Source organism: Nycticebus coucang, chromosome 2 (genome assembly GCF_027406575.1).
Source record: "Nycticebus coucang isolate mNycCou1 chromosome 2, mNycCou1.pri, whole genome shotgun sequence".
Taxonomy (NCBI): Eukaryota; Metazoa; Chordata; class Mammalia; order Primates; family Lorisidae; genus Nycticebus; species Nycticebus coucang.
Window position 1 is genome coordinate 24,986,628 of NC_069781.1, and position 16,945 is coordinate 25,003,572.

The 16,945-nt window shown below is 46.4% G+C and overlaps 1 protein-coding gene across 2 annotated transcripts in view; it reads right to left on the minus strand.

Moving 5' to 3' along the window:
• Window positions 1-16,945, minus strand: part of SNX30 (sorting nexin family member 30) — a 166,889-nt gene that overhangs the window by 38,307 nt on the left and 111,637 nt on the right. Inside the window, exons 8-9 of one of the 2 annotated variants that reach the window (XM_053565743.1) lie at window positions 9,879-10,031; window positions 577-6,665 (exon numbers count right to left, since the gene is read on the minus strand). In XM_053565743.1, the coding sequence (XP_053421718.1) occupies window positions 6,606-6,665; window positions 9,879-10,031 (213 nt within the window). In that variant the 3' untranslated portion in view covers window positions 577-6,605. Of the gene's footprint in view, window positions 1-576; window positions 6,666-9,878; window positions 10,032-16,945 lie in introns of those variants that run through there. The other variant, XM_053565745.1, reaches the window with a different exon arrangement.

A 16,945-nucleotide genomic window follows, 5' to 3' on the forward strand; every position in this document is an offset into this window, starting at 1 on the left:
CCATGGACTAGATTACTTGGGAAGAGAACCAAGGACAAGGGCCTTTGAGGCCTCAGGATTTAAGGATTCAGGAAGAGGAGCAGAAGGATCCACTCAGATCTCAAATCTGCAATACTAATAAACCACAGATATTTCTTCTTTCCTTACAAATTCTTCAAAAACATTATAGCAGCCAAAAAAGTACATAAATAAAAAAAGTAGAAGACTGGCCCTTCAGTTATTGTGCTTTGCTACGGGTTGGAGCAGGAAGAAATCTTTCATGTCATTAATACTTGGCATCAGGCTGCTCCCAATCATGGTGGTTACTACACTAGGTGGTTTCTTCATTTGCCCAAATAGGTGCCAATTTGTAAGATGCAGGAGAGGAAAAATCCAGGATGGGTCTATAAAGAAGTAAAGAAGGGCAAAAATAGGGTTTTTTTTTTGCCCCATTGCTCTGTATGTCCTGATTCTTGCAGGCAAACTAATAGATGTTCAGAGAATGTAAGAAAACAGAAAAAGAAGCACACGTCTCTCTGTCATGTTTTTCTGTCCTACAAAAAGGCACAAATGAGAATATGACTCAAGGTAAAGAAAGCATCTTTTATAGTTTTATTGGTCCATTAAGTTAATTGAGGTAAAGAAACTTTTTAAAATTTTACAAGCTAATAGTTTATCAAGCAATACAAATTCTTTTGTTCACCTCAAAATGTAAGAGTAATCCATAGTAAACAACAGAATTTTTTATACACCAAAATATGACAAAAAAAAAAAGTGGACAAAAGCATTGTGCCAGCATCAAAAGTTCAACAAAAACACCACCACCCCCATTTTACAATCTCTAGGTTTCGTAACAAAGACAAAAAGGCGTGTTCTGTGTAAAGGTTGGTAGCTTCATGAAACAAAGGTAAATCACTTATCAACACATATTTCCTCGAGTACTTTTTTTTCACAGCTTTTATTTTGGCTTAATGGCAGCGAAGAGAGAAGATAACATTTACACATAGGACTATCGATATCTCAGAAGGTGGATTTTGTTTTCCTTTTAATCTTAAAACATAAGGAATGATTTCTAAAAATAAGAAATACAGTCTGTAATTTGGACATATTCTAACCAAAAGGTTTTTAAAATCTCATCTTTAACAATTAAAATGCAAGTTAGAAAGTCTGCTGGCAGTGTCTCGTATGGGAATGTATCAGATGGATGTCATCTCCCGACGCATTCCCAACTCAGAGGGGACGGGGACAGGCACACAGAAGTACAAGGGACAGGGAATTGACTGGACAGAACCAAAACCTCAGGGGTGTCCACATGAACAGTGCTGACTGTTAAGAGATGCTGGTTTGTTATTCAATGAAGGCCCAGATGACAGAGCCAGTGCTTTGCCATACTGATTTCACATTTTTGAGTCTATTTTCCTCTCTCCTCATTTGCATACGAAGCCCTTCCCACTTCCTCCTTCCAGTATCATTTCTGAATGAAGGGTTGGCGTAAGACTGTGAACGAGCCTGTCCAACAGGGATGTGACAGGAGTCACCTGCTGTGACCCAGCTCACAGAGGGCCCAGACTCACCTGGTGAGGGGGTAGGGCTTCGGGGAGAGGTACACAAACAATACTCTTCATCACTGGTTTTAATAGTAACAGCTCTGCTAAAATGGACGTGAGTCAACATAATGGGTTTTATATGTTTTTGGCATTTCAACCTGTGGAGAATTTCTACCTGAAACATGCTGCTCTGAGGTCCCCACAGCATCTTAAAAAGTTGTTCTACAGGATCAAGGTCAACCTTTAATATTGTCATAATCTATAGAGTACCTTGTAGCTATATGATTTGTCCATGCTGATACTGTATACTCTAAAATCGAAAGTATGCCAACAGGCATGAAATTAATCTTTCACACTTAAAAAAAGTAGTTCTATGGTCCCTGTGTTTTCTTACATTATCAAAAATATCATTTGGCAGTAGCAATACTTAGTTTTCTCCTCCCAGAAGGCAACCCTCGTGATGACCTTCACTTTCTTGCTTAAGAGGACTGAGGACTATGTTGGGTATCTATTGTTTAAACTAAACAACTGATTATATCTCTAAAATTCTTTCTACCCAGAATTTTAAAAACACTAAAGAATAAGGCATATTAGTAAGTGTGGACAAATTCTCAAAAAGCAGGGCTGGACAGGTAACAGTCTGTGGCATCCTTAAAATACTGGATTTGTTGATTTTTAAGTGCTAAATATACAGAATGTTTATGTACGAGACAAATTTCTTATCGGTTTGTTAAAGTGATTTTTTTCAAAGCACTTATTTACATACTGGCTATAGTAGCAAAAACTACCTGGATAATTTATTTTTCTGCCCCATAAAAAGGTTTAGAAAGACGGTCATACCCAGGTTACACTTCACACACCAGTGATTAAGAAAGAACAGTCAATCCCCCAGCAACAAAGCCACCACCCACCTGTCTAACACAGACAGCCCCTGACACACCAAGTAACTATAGGGTGACCAGATAAACTCAAAACAAGAAAAAAAAAACCCGACAACCTATAGGGTGGTTGGTGAAAAATTGAGTTCCTGATGAACTTACTGAATTAAAAAACCACAAAGAGAACAACTTCAACATACTCAACTCAATCTGTAAGGCTGGCCCAGGAGAGAACATCTCCCGCAAATTGACTGAAAAATGCCACCCAGCTGCTACCCGAACAGAGAAGACATAAGAAATGAGACAGTACGCCCAATCTCTTGCCATTCTGAGTGAGCAGCATATCCAAATTCACATCATGATTTTGTAAATGAGAGTGGCCAGAGCAGTGCTACCCCGGCCATATAAGTGATGACCCTGTTTCCACAGGCCCTTAGAGTAGGCATCTGGGAAGGTGGGGTCCACACAGGTGTGTCCTGCCCTGACCACAGGCAGCCCATCGGAGAGGAGCCGCCCCGTGGAGCAGCCAGCAACACCAACGAGCCGGGGCAAAGCCCAGCTCATGCCCACCTGGACACCAGCACTGAAGAGGCCAGCGCAGCCCTCGGAGGCCACCCCTGACGTCTGCCCCTCCTCTCTCCCAGGCTCAGGATAGAGCATAGTGCCAAGTCACACAGACTCTGGATGCTCCTTGGGCGACACCCCAGGAGAGAAACTCCACTTGCTGACTACCACATTGTCATCATTCCCTCTTCTAAAGCAGAAGGTCCCATCTTTGGATTACAAAAGATGGCCTCATGAGCAGAGAGCAGCAGGTATGCACTAAATTTCACAATGGGAGGAAACACATTCAACTCAACATCATCTTACTGGGATATGCTTCTCCGGGTAGGGCTGAAATTGGGCATCAAAACAGACCTATTCTATATTCACCACGATACCTAGTGTCATGCTGGTCTGTTATTTCAGTGAAAGAAAGGTGTCTGGTCAGTTGAATGAATGTCCTGCTGAAACACAGAGCTACTTACCTCCACGGTCACACGTTAAGCTCACCAGGAATCATTATAAAGCCTCATTAAAGGATAAGACCCAGCCCCAAACCTGGATGGGTAGAGCCTTCCTCCTCAGTTAAGGGGCAGTGATTCCTTGCTTTGGAGCAGAATAGCCTAGAATATTCTTGGGGATCTACGGCATAAATAAGGAAGAGTAATGTCCATACTTGCTACAAATCACAAACATCATTTACATCTCTAAAATCTGCTCAGTTTCTCAGAATCCGCTCTCTTGACTCAGCCTGGATTCTTAACCTAGGTCAATGAAACGTTTCATTTCCCAGGCCCAGGGCAATTGCTACGGAGGACTCGCCACCCACTGCCATGTGCTCAAGCTTTGAAACCTGTCTATGTCCGTCTGCCTGAGGTAAAGGGTACCTTCAAGGAAAAACCTTATGAAAAATAAATGTAAGATAGAAGTCAGTGATCTCAGGGCCACTATTTTGTGGAGCCAGGAAGGATTAGGTGATGAAACCTCTCCAAGGTAGTCTTTGGCACCAAAGTCTCCAAGTGACACTTCTAGGAAGTCTCTTCTGCACTTGATCCAGAGAAAGAGGCAAATGCTTGGGGCTGTTGATGCTCAGAGGCCCAAGGAAGCCAGGGGGTGGGAAGGGACTACCTACTGTCCCCTTCCTTGGGGTAGCCTCCTCATCCCTTGGATGCCAGCCTGAAGGCAGGGGACAAGAGTCTCTTCTCTGCCAGGACCATTTCTCCAAGGAAGTCGGTAAAGTACACTGGTTTTCCTGGCTTTGCTATCAACAGCACGCCTGGAAGACAGAAAGTGCACCTTGTTCCAGCTCTTTCTGGTATCTTTAAAGCACAGGGCATCACATGGGGACCAAACAAATAGAGAAAGACAGAATCCTTGGATCCCTGGATCCCTTCAGAGCCAGTTTTCTGCCCTCCCATGAGGACAGGGAATGACTGTGCAAGCCACGCCCCTCTCCCCATCTCCTCAGGAGAAACCTGGTGATTGTTGTTTTTTTTTTTTGGCGGGGGAGGGGGTCGGGGGGGGAATGCTTCCTTCTTTCCCAACTAACCATTACATGGGAATGCTTTGGGGCTTTGGCAACTAGCAGGTGATTTCCTATAACTCTTTCCACAATTCATTCCAAGCATTCAGGACCCTGGACAACATTTTTAAAGCACGTCTTCCACAGGTGGAAGCTTCACGTGTCCCCCAAAGATGAGCATTTGCTGTTGGGTTGGTCTCGTATCTTCTGCCCAAGAGCAGCATGGGACTGTGAGCTCACTATTAGACACACACTCTGATCCTCCCAGCACAGCGGCAAGTCGGACCTAGTGTCCATCCCCACACCAGCACCACGGCTTAGAGGTAGAGTGAAATGCTGAGTCACCACTCGGGGGTAGACAGGTTGTTCTTACCCTTCTGCTCCAATGAATTGTTTCTAATTGTACCGAACTGAAAATTCACATCAAAAGATTTTGGAATGGCACAAATAGGGTTTGACAGTACAGGCAAGTACCAATTGATGTAAGAATTATCATTTAAACTGCGGTGTTGTCAAACTCGATGAAACAGAACCGAACTGGTCTGTGCTGTTCAACTGCTGTACCGACAGAACCACAGCTGTGGCTGATGCAAGGTCTACCCTGCAGTTAGGAGAGGGATGAAGTGACTCCAACATGCGTCTTGGCCAGTATTTGCAGGTGAACTTGCAGAAGCAGTGTCTCACCACAGCTGTTTCATTAAAAACAAAGAACCTCTACTGTTTATTAGGCTCAGATTTTAGTTTTATGGGGATGAGCTGCAGAATAAAGGACGCAAATATGAAATTGAGTAGCTTCATTTCAGGAGGGAAAAAATGAGCGAGAAGATAGAGCCTTATTGACTGTTTTGTGATTTGAAAAGTAAACCTGGTGATAGTTTGAAATGAAGACTTTAAACACAACCAGCAGTCCCCAAGAACGTGGCTACCAGGTGAGGAGATTTTAGCTTAACTTAGAAGCAAAGAGTTCACGGTCACACTTGTTATCTTCGAGGCTTGTCCAGGTTCTGACTTTTCTTCTTGATCAGGAAATGTTAAGGGTTAAAGCACTTTATGTAGAACATTCACATGAGTTTACAGATTTCAGCTGTAACAGTTATAACAACACGACATACCAGCCCGCTCACCCAAAGCTTGCCCGAACATTCAGTGGACACAGTAGGAAATATCCAACTAGCTCTTTTTGGTGAGGTAAAGGCAAATTGCACAAAGCAGACACTGGAGGTGGGGTTTGGTATATGCCCACTGATCTCGGCAACCGCAGTGAGCTTCTCAGACTTCACGATGACAGATACTCCCTAACGGACCTAATCCCTGCTCTGATGACAATTAACAAGCAAAAGAAAAACACTGAAGACCTTCATGGAGAAAGATGCACCTTTTTTTCATTTTACACAAAAATTTTCCCATCTATTGCATTCTCATGTCAGAAGCCAGTCCAGAGAGCAGGCCCCTCAGTTCCCCAAGGCATCAGCGTGAGGACAAGGACCGGGGCTGCTCCCTCAGGCGCGGATGCACATTGACACTGATTCAAATGTCCCTACGTGAAACAGAAACAATAAAATAGGTATCACTCGTCACAAGCAGGCAGCAGGCCACACTCACAGCTACAGGCCACTGTACATGAAGGACTTTCCACGGAGGCGCCCACACCTCCTTCTAGACTGAGACAGATCCATGTCCACAGAGCTCAATTCCAGAGCCGCTGCCTCTCCACAAAAGGCAACCGCTGCCTTCTTTTTCTGCCTCCTTGAGTCCTTAGAAAGCAGGACATGGGTTCTCTCCTACAACAGGTGAGGAAACCCCCAGAGAGGAAACTGTCGTGAAATGTCAGGGCTCTTCTGCGGGTTCCCGACCCTCAGCCGTGGCTCTTCACAGCGCTCAGCTGGGCAGGCTCCTTCAGGCCCCGGAGGTGTGCTACGTTAGCTGAGAGATGATTCTGGCCTCCCAGAATCCCCCAAGGAATAAATACTAATTGAAAACAACGGTGGGGTGAAGCGGAGGGGAGGGAACAACACAATTGAGAGACGCTTCTGTAGCGGCGCTCTTCCCAGCGCTGCTTCTCCGGCACTGCAGGGACGTTCCAGGAAGGGGTGCCATGCCCTGTGTAGGTAGAAAGTCTCTGTTCCCAAAAGCAACTTACTTGGCCTCTTGTTTCTCCTGCAGTAGTGGAATAATTGACTCCCACGCCGTGAGGCACTGAAATGACAGGACACGCGCAGGGCGTCAGCTTCCTAACTCTGCTCTCCTCTCCCCATCCATCATCAACCCGCTGGGTTGCCTTTGCCAACGACCCCTCCTCGCATCCTACCCACATCATCCATAACTAGCACACATGGGGGAGTGGCAGGTGTTGGTTCTGAATGCACATCTGAAGCTCAGACCCTGCAAGTGGAAACGGATTCACTGGAAGACATTCTTTCCCTTGAAAAAGCAGATGGGAGACCAGGCAAGAAGCCCTTGGTGAAGCCGCAGGCTGGGCCTCAGCAGGACAGAGTCACTGCTGCAGGTGTGGGTGGTGTTTACCTAAGGATGGAAATCGTAACTAGAATAGGCCAGCCACCTGACTCAAAGAGGGCGTGAAACCCAGCCTTCCTCACCTACTTCAGATTTGCTTCTCTGGGCCACTCCTGGATTTCTCAGAGGGAGAATGGGGAGAGGGGACCTGAGTTTTCTTATGACCAAACACTGTGAGGTACTTTCCATTCATATCACCAGTCCTCACTCCCCTATTAAGAATTATCATTACACACATATACACCCATTTCATAGATGGGGAAATGAGAATCAGGTAAATGACAGGCCAGACTCGTACATGGCAGAGCTCATGACTCCCCAAACCAATGTCCTTTCTGCTGCACCAATCTCTCTACCTTTCAGATCCTTGTAAGAGGCCAAGAACCCAGAAGACTCTGGCATTGTCGTCTGAGAGCACTCTGTTTACCAGAAGCCATCCTCAAGAAGGACAGATGAATTGCATGAGGCCCTTCTTAGAAGCAGCCTAGGGGTAGAGGACTTAGTCTTGAGTCTTTCGGGGAGGAGTTCTGAGGAGGCTGGAGGAGAGAGGCATCCTTGGGTCAGGCAGGGACGGGGGCTGGTGAAACAGCTTCCTGAGTCCTTCATGGTGACTATGATGTTAGAAGGGAAGTCAGACTCAGAAGCTCACCCTATATACAGAAGGCAGTGTGGGGTCCACGCATTCTAGGTCCTGCTCTCTTCCTGGGCTGTCACCTCAGATCTGGAAGGGTCTTCCTAAATCAACCACGAGGAATCAAGGCCATACCAGTTTTCTTTTGGTCTCAAATGCACCCAATTTCTCCCTACCCCAGGGACCTTGCACAAGTTGTTCCTGCTGCTTAGAACACATGTTCCCCTTTGTCTCTGAGACTCAGAGTAAAAGTTCTTCCTTCAGACTGGCCTTTCCTGCCTACTCCACCTGCTTCTTCCCCTTGACTTCCCTGCCCCCAGGTCTGCATTATGTCCCCTTGTACTTTTGCCCACAGGTTCCTGTTCTTGGGCGTTTTTGCTTAACTTACATCCTTCACTAAACCCAGGTGGCCTTAAGCGCAGGAATCCTATTGTTATCAATTTTGTACACACAGTCCCTTGCCCACGGTGAGCGCAAAGACACTATCTGTTAAGCAGTTGTAGGAGACAAGACTGGGCCAAGACCGCGCCCCTGTGGTAGTGCACGGGAACACAGCTAACCACAGACACAAGGCCTAGGTGAGTCCTAGGGCCAGGGCTTTGGAAATGTGGGGATTCATCACTCAGGTGATGAATCACCCAGATACATATTTGATCTAGTAGGTTCTTTAGTAGTGGGAACACCATTGAACAGGGGAGGGAAGGTGAGGGAGTCCTGGAGGGAAGGCACATTGTCCGAGAGCCCACCATGATCCAGGTGTGTTCTGGGTACTCACTCTAGGTTATTTCATTGTATCTTTACAATCGTTCAGTGGAGAAGGATCCCTCCCACTTTATAGATGAAGAAACAGAGGCACAGAGGCATCTCTTTAAGGGCCTAATCAGTTAAGAAACAAAAGAGGCTTTGACTTTACATGCAATGATCTTCCCACCTCTGGGCAGGGAGGACTGTCCTGAGTACAGGTGACCCCCCTGCCCCCAGGCTGACAATGTATCAGAACCATTCAGACTTGTGGACCTATCAGAGCTGACTCTGATACCTAGTTGGGTTACTCACAAGCTGTGTAACCTTGGGCAGGTTTCTTCAAGCTTTAAATTGGGAATCATAAAATCTGCTGGACATTGTTATGGTGGGGGCTACATTTAATAAGATCACACACACAACACACCCAGCCCAATGCCAGCCCAGCATCACTGGGGCTCCATCAATTCACAGAAGTGAGAAAACGAGCACGCCGCCCTTCTTCTTCTGCTTTAAAATTGTCTGAACTGACAAGTAAGGAACATTCTATGGCTTCCTGAGCCCACCTACAAATGAACTTGAAAGGATGCAGACACACTGCCCCTGAACAGGAGCCAAAGCCATCAAAGCCTTCAAAAGAGATGGCTTCCTCCAGTTTGGGGTGAGGACGAGCTTCCAGAATTGTGGTGTGAGCAGTTTCCAACCATTTGATTTCAAGTCTCTAAGTTACCTGCTGAAATGTGACGGGGCCATTCGTCATCTATAACTTCAAGCTTTTAAGGGATCCTGGGATTCGTTAGCAGAAGTGTTGCAGAGCTGAGTATTAGGAGAAAACCTGGACCGGGGAGACTAGGCTATCGTTTATGGATAGTCACTTTATGTGTCTGTGTTCGTGAGTGAGTGTGTGTGTGTGTGTGTATTTGTTTCTGTGTACAAATGCCAGGGGTACTTACCCTAAGGACTACAGATCAAGGGGAATCCATGAATAAAACTGTTTTCCTTTTAATCCTATATGCCTTTACTTAAGGAATTTAAAAAACAGTATTTTAAAAACAATCAGTATTTTGGTAAGGGGTCTATAGGCTTTACCAGATGACCAAAGACACCTATGGCACAATGACAGTGAAGAACCCCTGTACAGAAGCCACTAGACAGTGTAAAACAACCCCAAAGCCTCTGTGAACTGATGGTAGCCCTGGGCTGAAGGTCTGACGACTCTGAGAAGCAACTCGGCACCAGGCCCAAAGGGCATGGAAGATAAAACTGCTGCAGCGTCTGCGAGGGGAACCCAGTACATCCCGAGGGCCTCTGCTTCCAAACTGGGTGCCACAGCCAGCATGGCGGGGCGAGGGCCTAGGGGAAGGTAACAGTAAGACAAAACAAGGGAAGAAGAGGATCCGGCGGGATCCCTGCAACAGGGAAGAAGAGGATACTGGTGGGATCCCTGTGTCTGAATTTCTGGCAGGCCCTCGTGAACGGCCCCTGCTAGCAGGAATGGCAGTGTTGTCGGGCACACTCATTACCTTCTCATAATACTGGATGTTCTTGTCGGCCATCCCCATGAGCAGCTGCCGGAAGTCCTGCCTCTTATTGTTCTGCCACCTCTCCATGTCAGCTTTCAGATCAGCGTTGAAACACTCCACCCGATCCTGACACTTCTCAACATCTGCTGGCACCTGGGAAGAGGAGGCACACATGGGTGCTTTGCACACGCAACTGGCACCTCCTGCCTCAAGCTCCTCTGCTCACACATCTGTCAAAGGCCAAAGTACGACAGTAGAACCTTCATAGTTGATCCCTTCACTGACCAAATTTTCACAGACCAGTCAGACACCCTGTGTGCTCAATGGAAGTTCCTTATGTTGACCACCTCCCTACGTTGGCCAGTTTGTTACAGTCCCTTGGGTGATCAACTTACAGAGGTTCTACTGTATGTTAAAATGCCATCTACACGTTCCTTCCTCAGAGGCATCTATTTGAAAGCAGAGCCTTGAGTTTTCAGGTCTAAGGAGGCCCCTGAAAAGGGCAACACTAATCCAAATCTTCAAACCCATCAGATCCACAATAGACTCATGGGGGAAACACCTCCCTGTTTACACACAGGAAGAAGAAACATTGATTCAGAGTCATATGTCTCTGGTTTCTTTTAGGATTTAGCCCATCCATACTTTGTGCAGACTTTGCAAATACACAGCAGTATTTGGTATTGCCCTGCCATTCTCATACATCCCATTTCAGAACTAGAAAAGAAGGTTTTCCCAGATCACGTGAACTATTCCATTACTTGTGACATCTGATAAAGCTTTTTCTCATTAATCAAAGAATTAATTGCAATAAGAAGACTATTGGCCAATTTCCTTCTTTTACCCTACATTATAGAGACTTTACCATGCTTTTCCAGATAGATAACCAAAAATGAAGAGTCAGAGTTAGATAAGTCTGAGAAAATGGAAGGAAAGTCATGTATGTGTGTCAAAAGAATCTGAAATACAAGAAGGAAAACATAGCAGGCTACTTCAAGCTTAAAGAGGTTTAGAAGACTTTCTCAAAAGGAAACTACTTGAATATCACAACTTTCACTTTGCTTTGGTGAGTTTCACCCATCCTACACAGCTGGAGAGGGCCCCAAGGTTCCACAAAGCTGGCTTCTCTCTCCTAACTCAAGCGTCCCACTGGGCCAATGAGTCAACATGCCCAAAGCTGGGTCAAACACCACCGCCAAAGGCTTCCAAACAAAGAGGAAGGTCTTATTATGTTTGTGTGCTTGATCGGACTCTTGACTTGCTCTCATTCTTTCGTGTCTCTTGTCCCCTCATTCGACTGACCCCTTTTGTTCCCCAGATCCCCACTGAATTTCCCACGGGTTGGGGCAATTGGCGCCCAAATGTGGGGCGAGGGTACGGGGGTCTCATCAAACGTTGCTGCCATTAAGGGTACCCTTATCATTGGATTGCCACAACCCGAAGGTTGTGAGTGAAAATATGCACTGTGATTGCCGCGCCACAAGAAGGACGTGAATGAAGATCCATACCGCGATCACCGCAGAACTGCCCACCTGCGAGTCTGATCCGTCAAGGTAAGAGAAAGCAACGAATTTATGGGACAAACGTTAAGTAAACATGACTTGTGTATTCAGGGACTCAGGAGTCCCTCAAGACACGAGGAACTCGGGTAAAGAAAAAAGATCTCTATAAATTTTTTGTTTTTATTGGTGATATCTGTCCTTGGTTCCCCCAAGAAGGCACTATTGATGTTCTGAGATGGACTAGAGTCAGTGATTGCCTAAAAGATTATTATAGAACATTCGGCCCCCAAAAAATCCCCGTTCAGGCATTCTCCTACTGGAATTTGATCTATGATATTTTAAAAACTTACAACCAATGGCCTGATATCCAAGAGGTTGTTAAAGAAGGGGAGAAGGCACTTAAAGAACACTCCAGACCACCCTTAGCCTGCCCTTCTGTTTCTGTTCCTATGCCTAAGCCTGACACTCCCCCTGATCCTGAACCTCCCAAACCTCCTGTTAACTCCCTATACCCCTCCCTCGAGGAGCCCCCTCCCAACTTCCTCTCCCCCGAAGAAATGGCCACTCGAGAAGAGGAAGCCGCTAAGTATCACAATTCTGACTGGCCTCCCTTCCCCTCCGTCCTAAATCATCCCCCTTCCTATGCTTCTGCCCCTCCATTTTGTGCCCCAATTCTAGGTGTAGACACTCCAATTGAAAATGTCAAACGCAAATTATGTCAAGAGGTCTCCTCCCTTAAAGACTTACTCCAAACAATAAAGGAACATTTAAAACTCATTCAAGAGTTACATGCTTTAGAATTGGAGCTAAACCCCCCCCTCCTCTCACCCCAACATTCCATAAACATAGCTCAAAAGAAAAACCTTTAAAGGCACTGCACGCCTTTCCTGTAACTAAAATTAAAGGGGACCCCCCCTTCTGAATCAGGACCAAAACCTCCCTCCGATGGGGACGACAACCCCTCAGCAGATAACGCCTCGGATAATGACCACGAGGCCTCCGACTCAGATGCTGAAAAAACTGAAACTGCTGATCAGCAGTATCACTGCTTGAATTTCAAGCATGTTAAAGAATTAAAAACTGCTGTGTCCCTCTATGGCCCCACGTTGGGCGCCAATTGCCCCGACCCGTGGGGAATTCAGTGGGGACCTGGGGAACAAAAGGGGTCAGTCAAATGAGGGGACAAGAGACACAAAAGAATGAGAGCAAGTCAAGAGTCTGATCAAGCTCCGACGAGTTTATTTTTCAGCTGGACTTATAAGCATTCAAACGAGGAAGTAACTAAGGGCTATTCCTAGCAGGGTGGGGAAGGGGCTAGTTTCTGGAAAATTACTGGGAAAAGGTCCCTAAGGCGGGGGGTGCATTTCTGAGGAGTTACGCAAGCGGAAAGTACCGTTACTGTTATGTTGAATTCCTGAGAATAGTTTGCTCGTAAAACCGCAAATCAAGCAAGCTAGCAAGGGGCATTTTTGTGAAGTGTTTTGGCTCCCGGCATCGTCCATGGACCCAAACGTCTCCAGCTATGGGTCACCATCTGGAGGCAACCTCCACCAGCCAGGGAAGTTTTACCCCCCCAGCATCATGAGCAAGGACACTAGTGTGGTGAAGCTAGGCCTAAGGGAGCCCGACACCTTCCAGACACTTGACCATCTACCATGAGGTCACCTAGAGATGGCTGCAGAGCATGGGGACAGAAGGAAGGGACACGGCCAACGCAAGAAGATTCAAGTATGCCTAGCATGAGAATGAAACTTGGAGAAGACAAGAATGAGTTGGAGAGAAAGATTATTACGAGACATCCTAGGTGACTTAAAGGAAATTTTCTGCTAAGAGAGGAAAATCAGCCTTCTTCAAACCACTTAAGCTTCTGGAAGAGAAAGAAATAAAAGACTGACTTTTTCTTCTGATGCAATGCCTGAAGTCACTTTTGCCTTTCCCTGACGACTCACCCATTACCGTTGGTTACCTCAGGAGACATGGAAGTTAAAACCAGGGTGCCCTGTCCTCCCCTCCCCGAAGCTACTCGCTAATGGAGGAATCAGCCTCAACCAATAGACACAGGACCTGGCTGGCAGCACCTCCCTGCAGGCCTGGGCCTGCTCCCTGACCCTCTTCCTGGGCTCTGTGCATGTCAGCATCTGGGGAGAGCACCTACGAGCAACTTTCTCTTTGCTGAACAAAAGTTCTGCTCTGAGGAGAAACAGAGGAGCTCTGCAGAGAGAACCTCACAGGGGTGCAGTAGAAGAGGGAGGCTACAATCTGATCCGGAGGACTTCTTATGGAAGAAAGTTTCCTGGGTTCTGTTCTGGGGATGGGTACTCTGACTGACTCACAAAAATTAAGAGTCAAAACCACAGCTCTGGATTTTATGACTACCTAAGCCTCCGTCTGGGAAATAGCTGGCTTATTGTTTTGGCACTGAGGAATACCAGAATGCTCAGGGATTAAGCGGCAAATCTTGCCTCAAGGTGCCTACAGTCTAGCTGGGAAGAAAGAGGAACAAGTCTAGACACAGAGGTGAGATGCCACACAGGTATCTGACCTGGGGCAGGATCAGTCTTCATGGAGGAAATGGCACTGAGGCGACTCTGTAAGGATGACCCAAGTGGGACATGGCAGTGGAGAGGGCACTCCAGACCACCGGTCCGGGCAAGTCCATGCACAGGTGAGAAAATGCCTGGACCACTACCTTGGGAATCACTCACAGGCCAAAGTGCCCACGAATGTGTAGAGACTGGAGCTGTCAAAACTGGGGGGCAGGAGCCTGGGGCCCTTCTGGAAGGCCAGGTTTTCTGAGGCCTCAGCTGCAGACAGCAGGAGGCCATCTTCCATCTACCAGAAATGTGACCTGGGGCCTCTCTGCCTCAGCTTCTTTGTCTGGATAACGAGACTCTTTGCCGCATAAGGCTGTGATGAGGTTGAATGAGATAATAACGCATGATAAACACTTGGTATCTGGCATATATTTAATAAAGATTTGTTACTTCATTTTGGCATCAATGCTGTAAACTACTGCTCACAAAAGATAATCTATCATTTGTACAGCCCCTTGAGTCAAGAGTATTTTACTGAGTTTTATTCCATGTAGTACAAAAAAAGTTTCTTTCTCATTTGCCAAATATAAAATGTCATATTAACTATGGTCCTTCATACTTTTTACCACCCTTTACCCATGCTGCCACATCCACACCTTGAGGTTTTACCACTCATCAGAGATGAGTCAACTCCAAACTATACAATGGCACAATTGCACTGGACACCCTGGAGAGCCACCAAGGCAATGGCTCCCATACCAGACAGGAGAAGACGGACTAAACCAATCTGGAGGAGACAGAACTAACTGCCCAGGAAAAATAAGATACAGGGAGTCAGAGAGGGGCCTAGAATTTCTAGTCTGGGTGACTAGGGTGGCAAGAGTGCCACCAAAGGGCTCAGGATAAATGGCAGGTCCACACACCAGAGACAGGAAGGAGCCAAAGCCAGGAGCAGGGTAAAACATCCCTGCAGGAGGCTGATACAAGTCAACAAACAAAACCCTAACAACCCAATGAAATATGAAGCAATGGACTTGAACAGACATTTCTCCAGAGGAGATTTACACATGGCCAACAAGGGCATGAAAAGATGCTCAAATCACCAATCAGTAGGGAAATGCAAATCAAAACTCAGTGAGACAGCACCTCACACCCATGAGGGGGGCTAAAAACAGAAAATGACAAGTGTTTCCAAGAACGTGGGGAAACTAGAACCTCTGTGCACTGTTGGTGGGAATGCAAAATGGCGCAGCTGCTGTGCAAAAGAGTATGGAGGTTCCTGGAAAAAAAAATTTTTTTTTTTAATTGTCATATGAGCCTGGTGCAGTGGCTCATGCCTGTAATCCTACCACTCTGGGAGGCTGAGGTGGGAGGACTGTTTGAGCTCAGGGGTTTGAGACCAGCCTGAGCAAGAGCAAGACCATGTCTCTACTAAAAATAGAAAAAATTATCTGTGTGTTGTGGTAGGCACCTATAGTCCCAGATACTTGGGTAGCTGAGGCCAGAGGATTGATTGCTTGAGCCCAAGAGTTTGAGGCTGCTGTGAGCTTGGCTGATGACACGGCACTCTAGCCCAAGTAACAGAGTGAGATTCTGTCTCAAAAAAAAAAAAAAAAAATTATCAAATGATCCTGCTAGATTCTGCTTCTGGGTATACCCCCAAGAAATGAAGGCAAGGTCTCAAAGGGGGTATTTATACACTTATTTTCATATTAGTATTACTCACAATAGTCAAAAGATAGAAGAAACGCAAACTGTCCATCAATGGATGAACTTAAGGTTAAACACACACACACAAAGGGGATATTATTCAGCCTCAAAAAGGAAAGGAAATATGATACGTCACGCTACAATACGGATGCACCTTGAAGACACAATGCTAAGTTAAATAAGCTATTCACAAAGTAGACAAACACTATATGATTTCACTTACATGAGGTACCTAGAGTGGTCAAAGTTACAGAAACAGAAAGTAGAATGGGGCTGCCAGGAGCTGGGGGGAGGAAGGGTGGGGAGCTGTTTAAAGGGGATAGAGTTTCAGTTCTGCAAAATAAAGTGAACTCCAGAGATTGGTTGCACAACAATACGAATGTACTTGACATTGCTGAGCTGTACACTTAAAAATGGTTAAAATGGCAAATTTTGTTATATATCTTTTACCACAAAATATTTTTAAATATTTGAAAGAAAAAAGGAGGGGGCTGAGGAGGGCAGGGCCAATGGGCAGAACTCACCGAGAAGCTGACACATACAGGGTTCATGAAGGACCCAGAAAAGAATGCTAGGAAAGGTGGGCAGGGAGGCAGGAGGAGAGCGCAGAGCCGGAGAGGCCAGGGAGTGCGGAGTTAGAGGGCAGGGCTAGGAAAGGTGGGCAGGGAGGCAGGAGGAGGCCAGTCAGGGAGAGCAGAGCCAGAGAGGCCAGGGAGCGTGGAGTTAGAGGGCAGGGTGGGAGCTAAAAGAAGAGAACAAAAGGAACCAGGTGAACCCTCTGAAGTAACCAGATTGTGAAGCTGCCCAGCTTGAAGAGGATGGCTGGCTGCTGACACTTGGGCAGGCAGTCTTCTTGCCTTGGTTTCTTTTTGGATAGTTATCTTTTCTTTTTAAACAGAGTCTCACTCTGTCTCCCTGAGTAGAGTCACAGTGTCACAGTTCAAAGCAACCTCAAAACCCTTGGGCTCAAGAAATCCTCTGGCCTCAGCCTCCCAAGTTGCTGGGACTACAGGTACCTGCCACAAAGCCCAATAGTTTTTCTATTTTTAGTAGACACAGGGTCTTGCTCCTGCTCAGGCTGGTCTCAAACTCCTGAGCTCAAGCAGTCCACCTGCCTCAGCCTCCCAAGTGCTGGATTACAGACATGAGCCTCTGTGCCCCACTTTGGGTAGTGTCTTTGTGATGGTCAATTCACTGGCTGGCAACACTCATCTCCTGTTTTAAATTTGTGACTGAAGCATCATTGGGCTGTGCTAAGCATCTAAGGGATGCTGAGATGGCAACAGCCACCACTAGTGGCTGGGTGTTGCTTATCACAAGA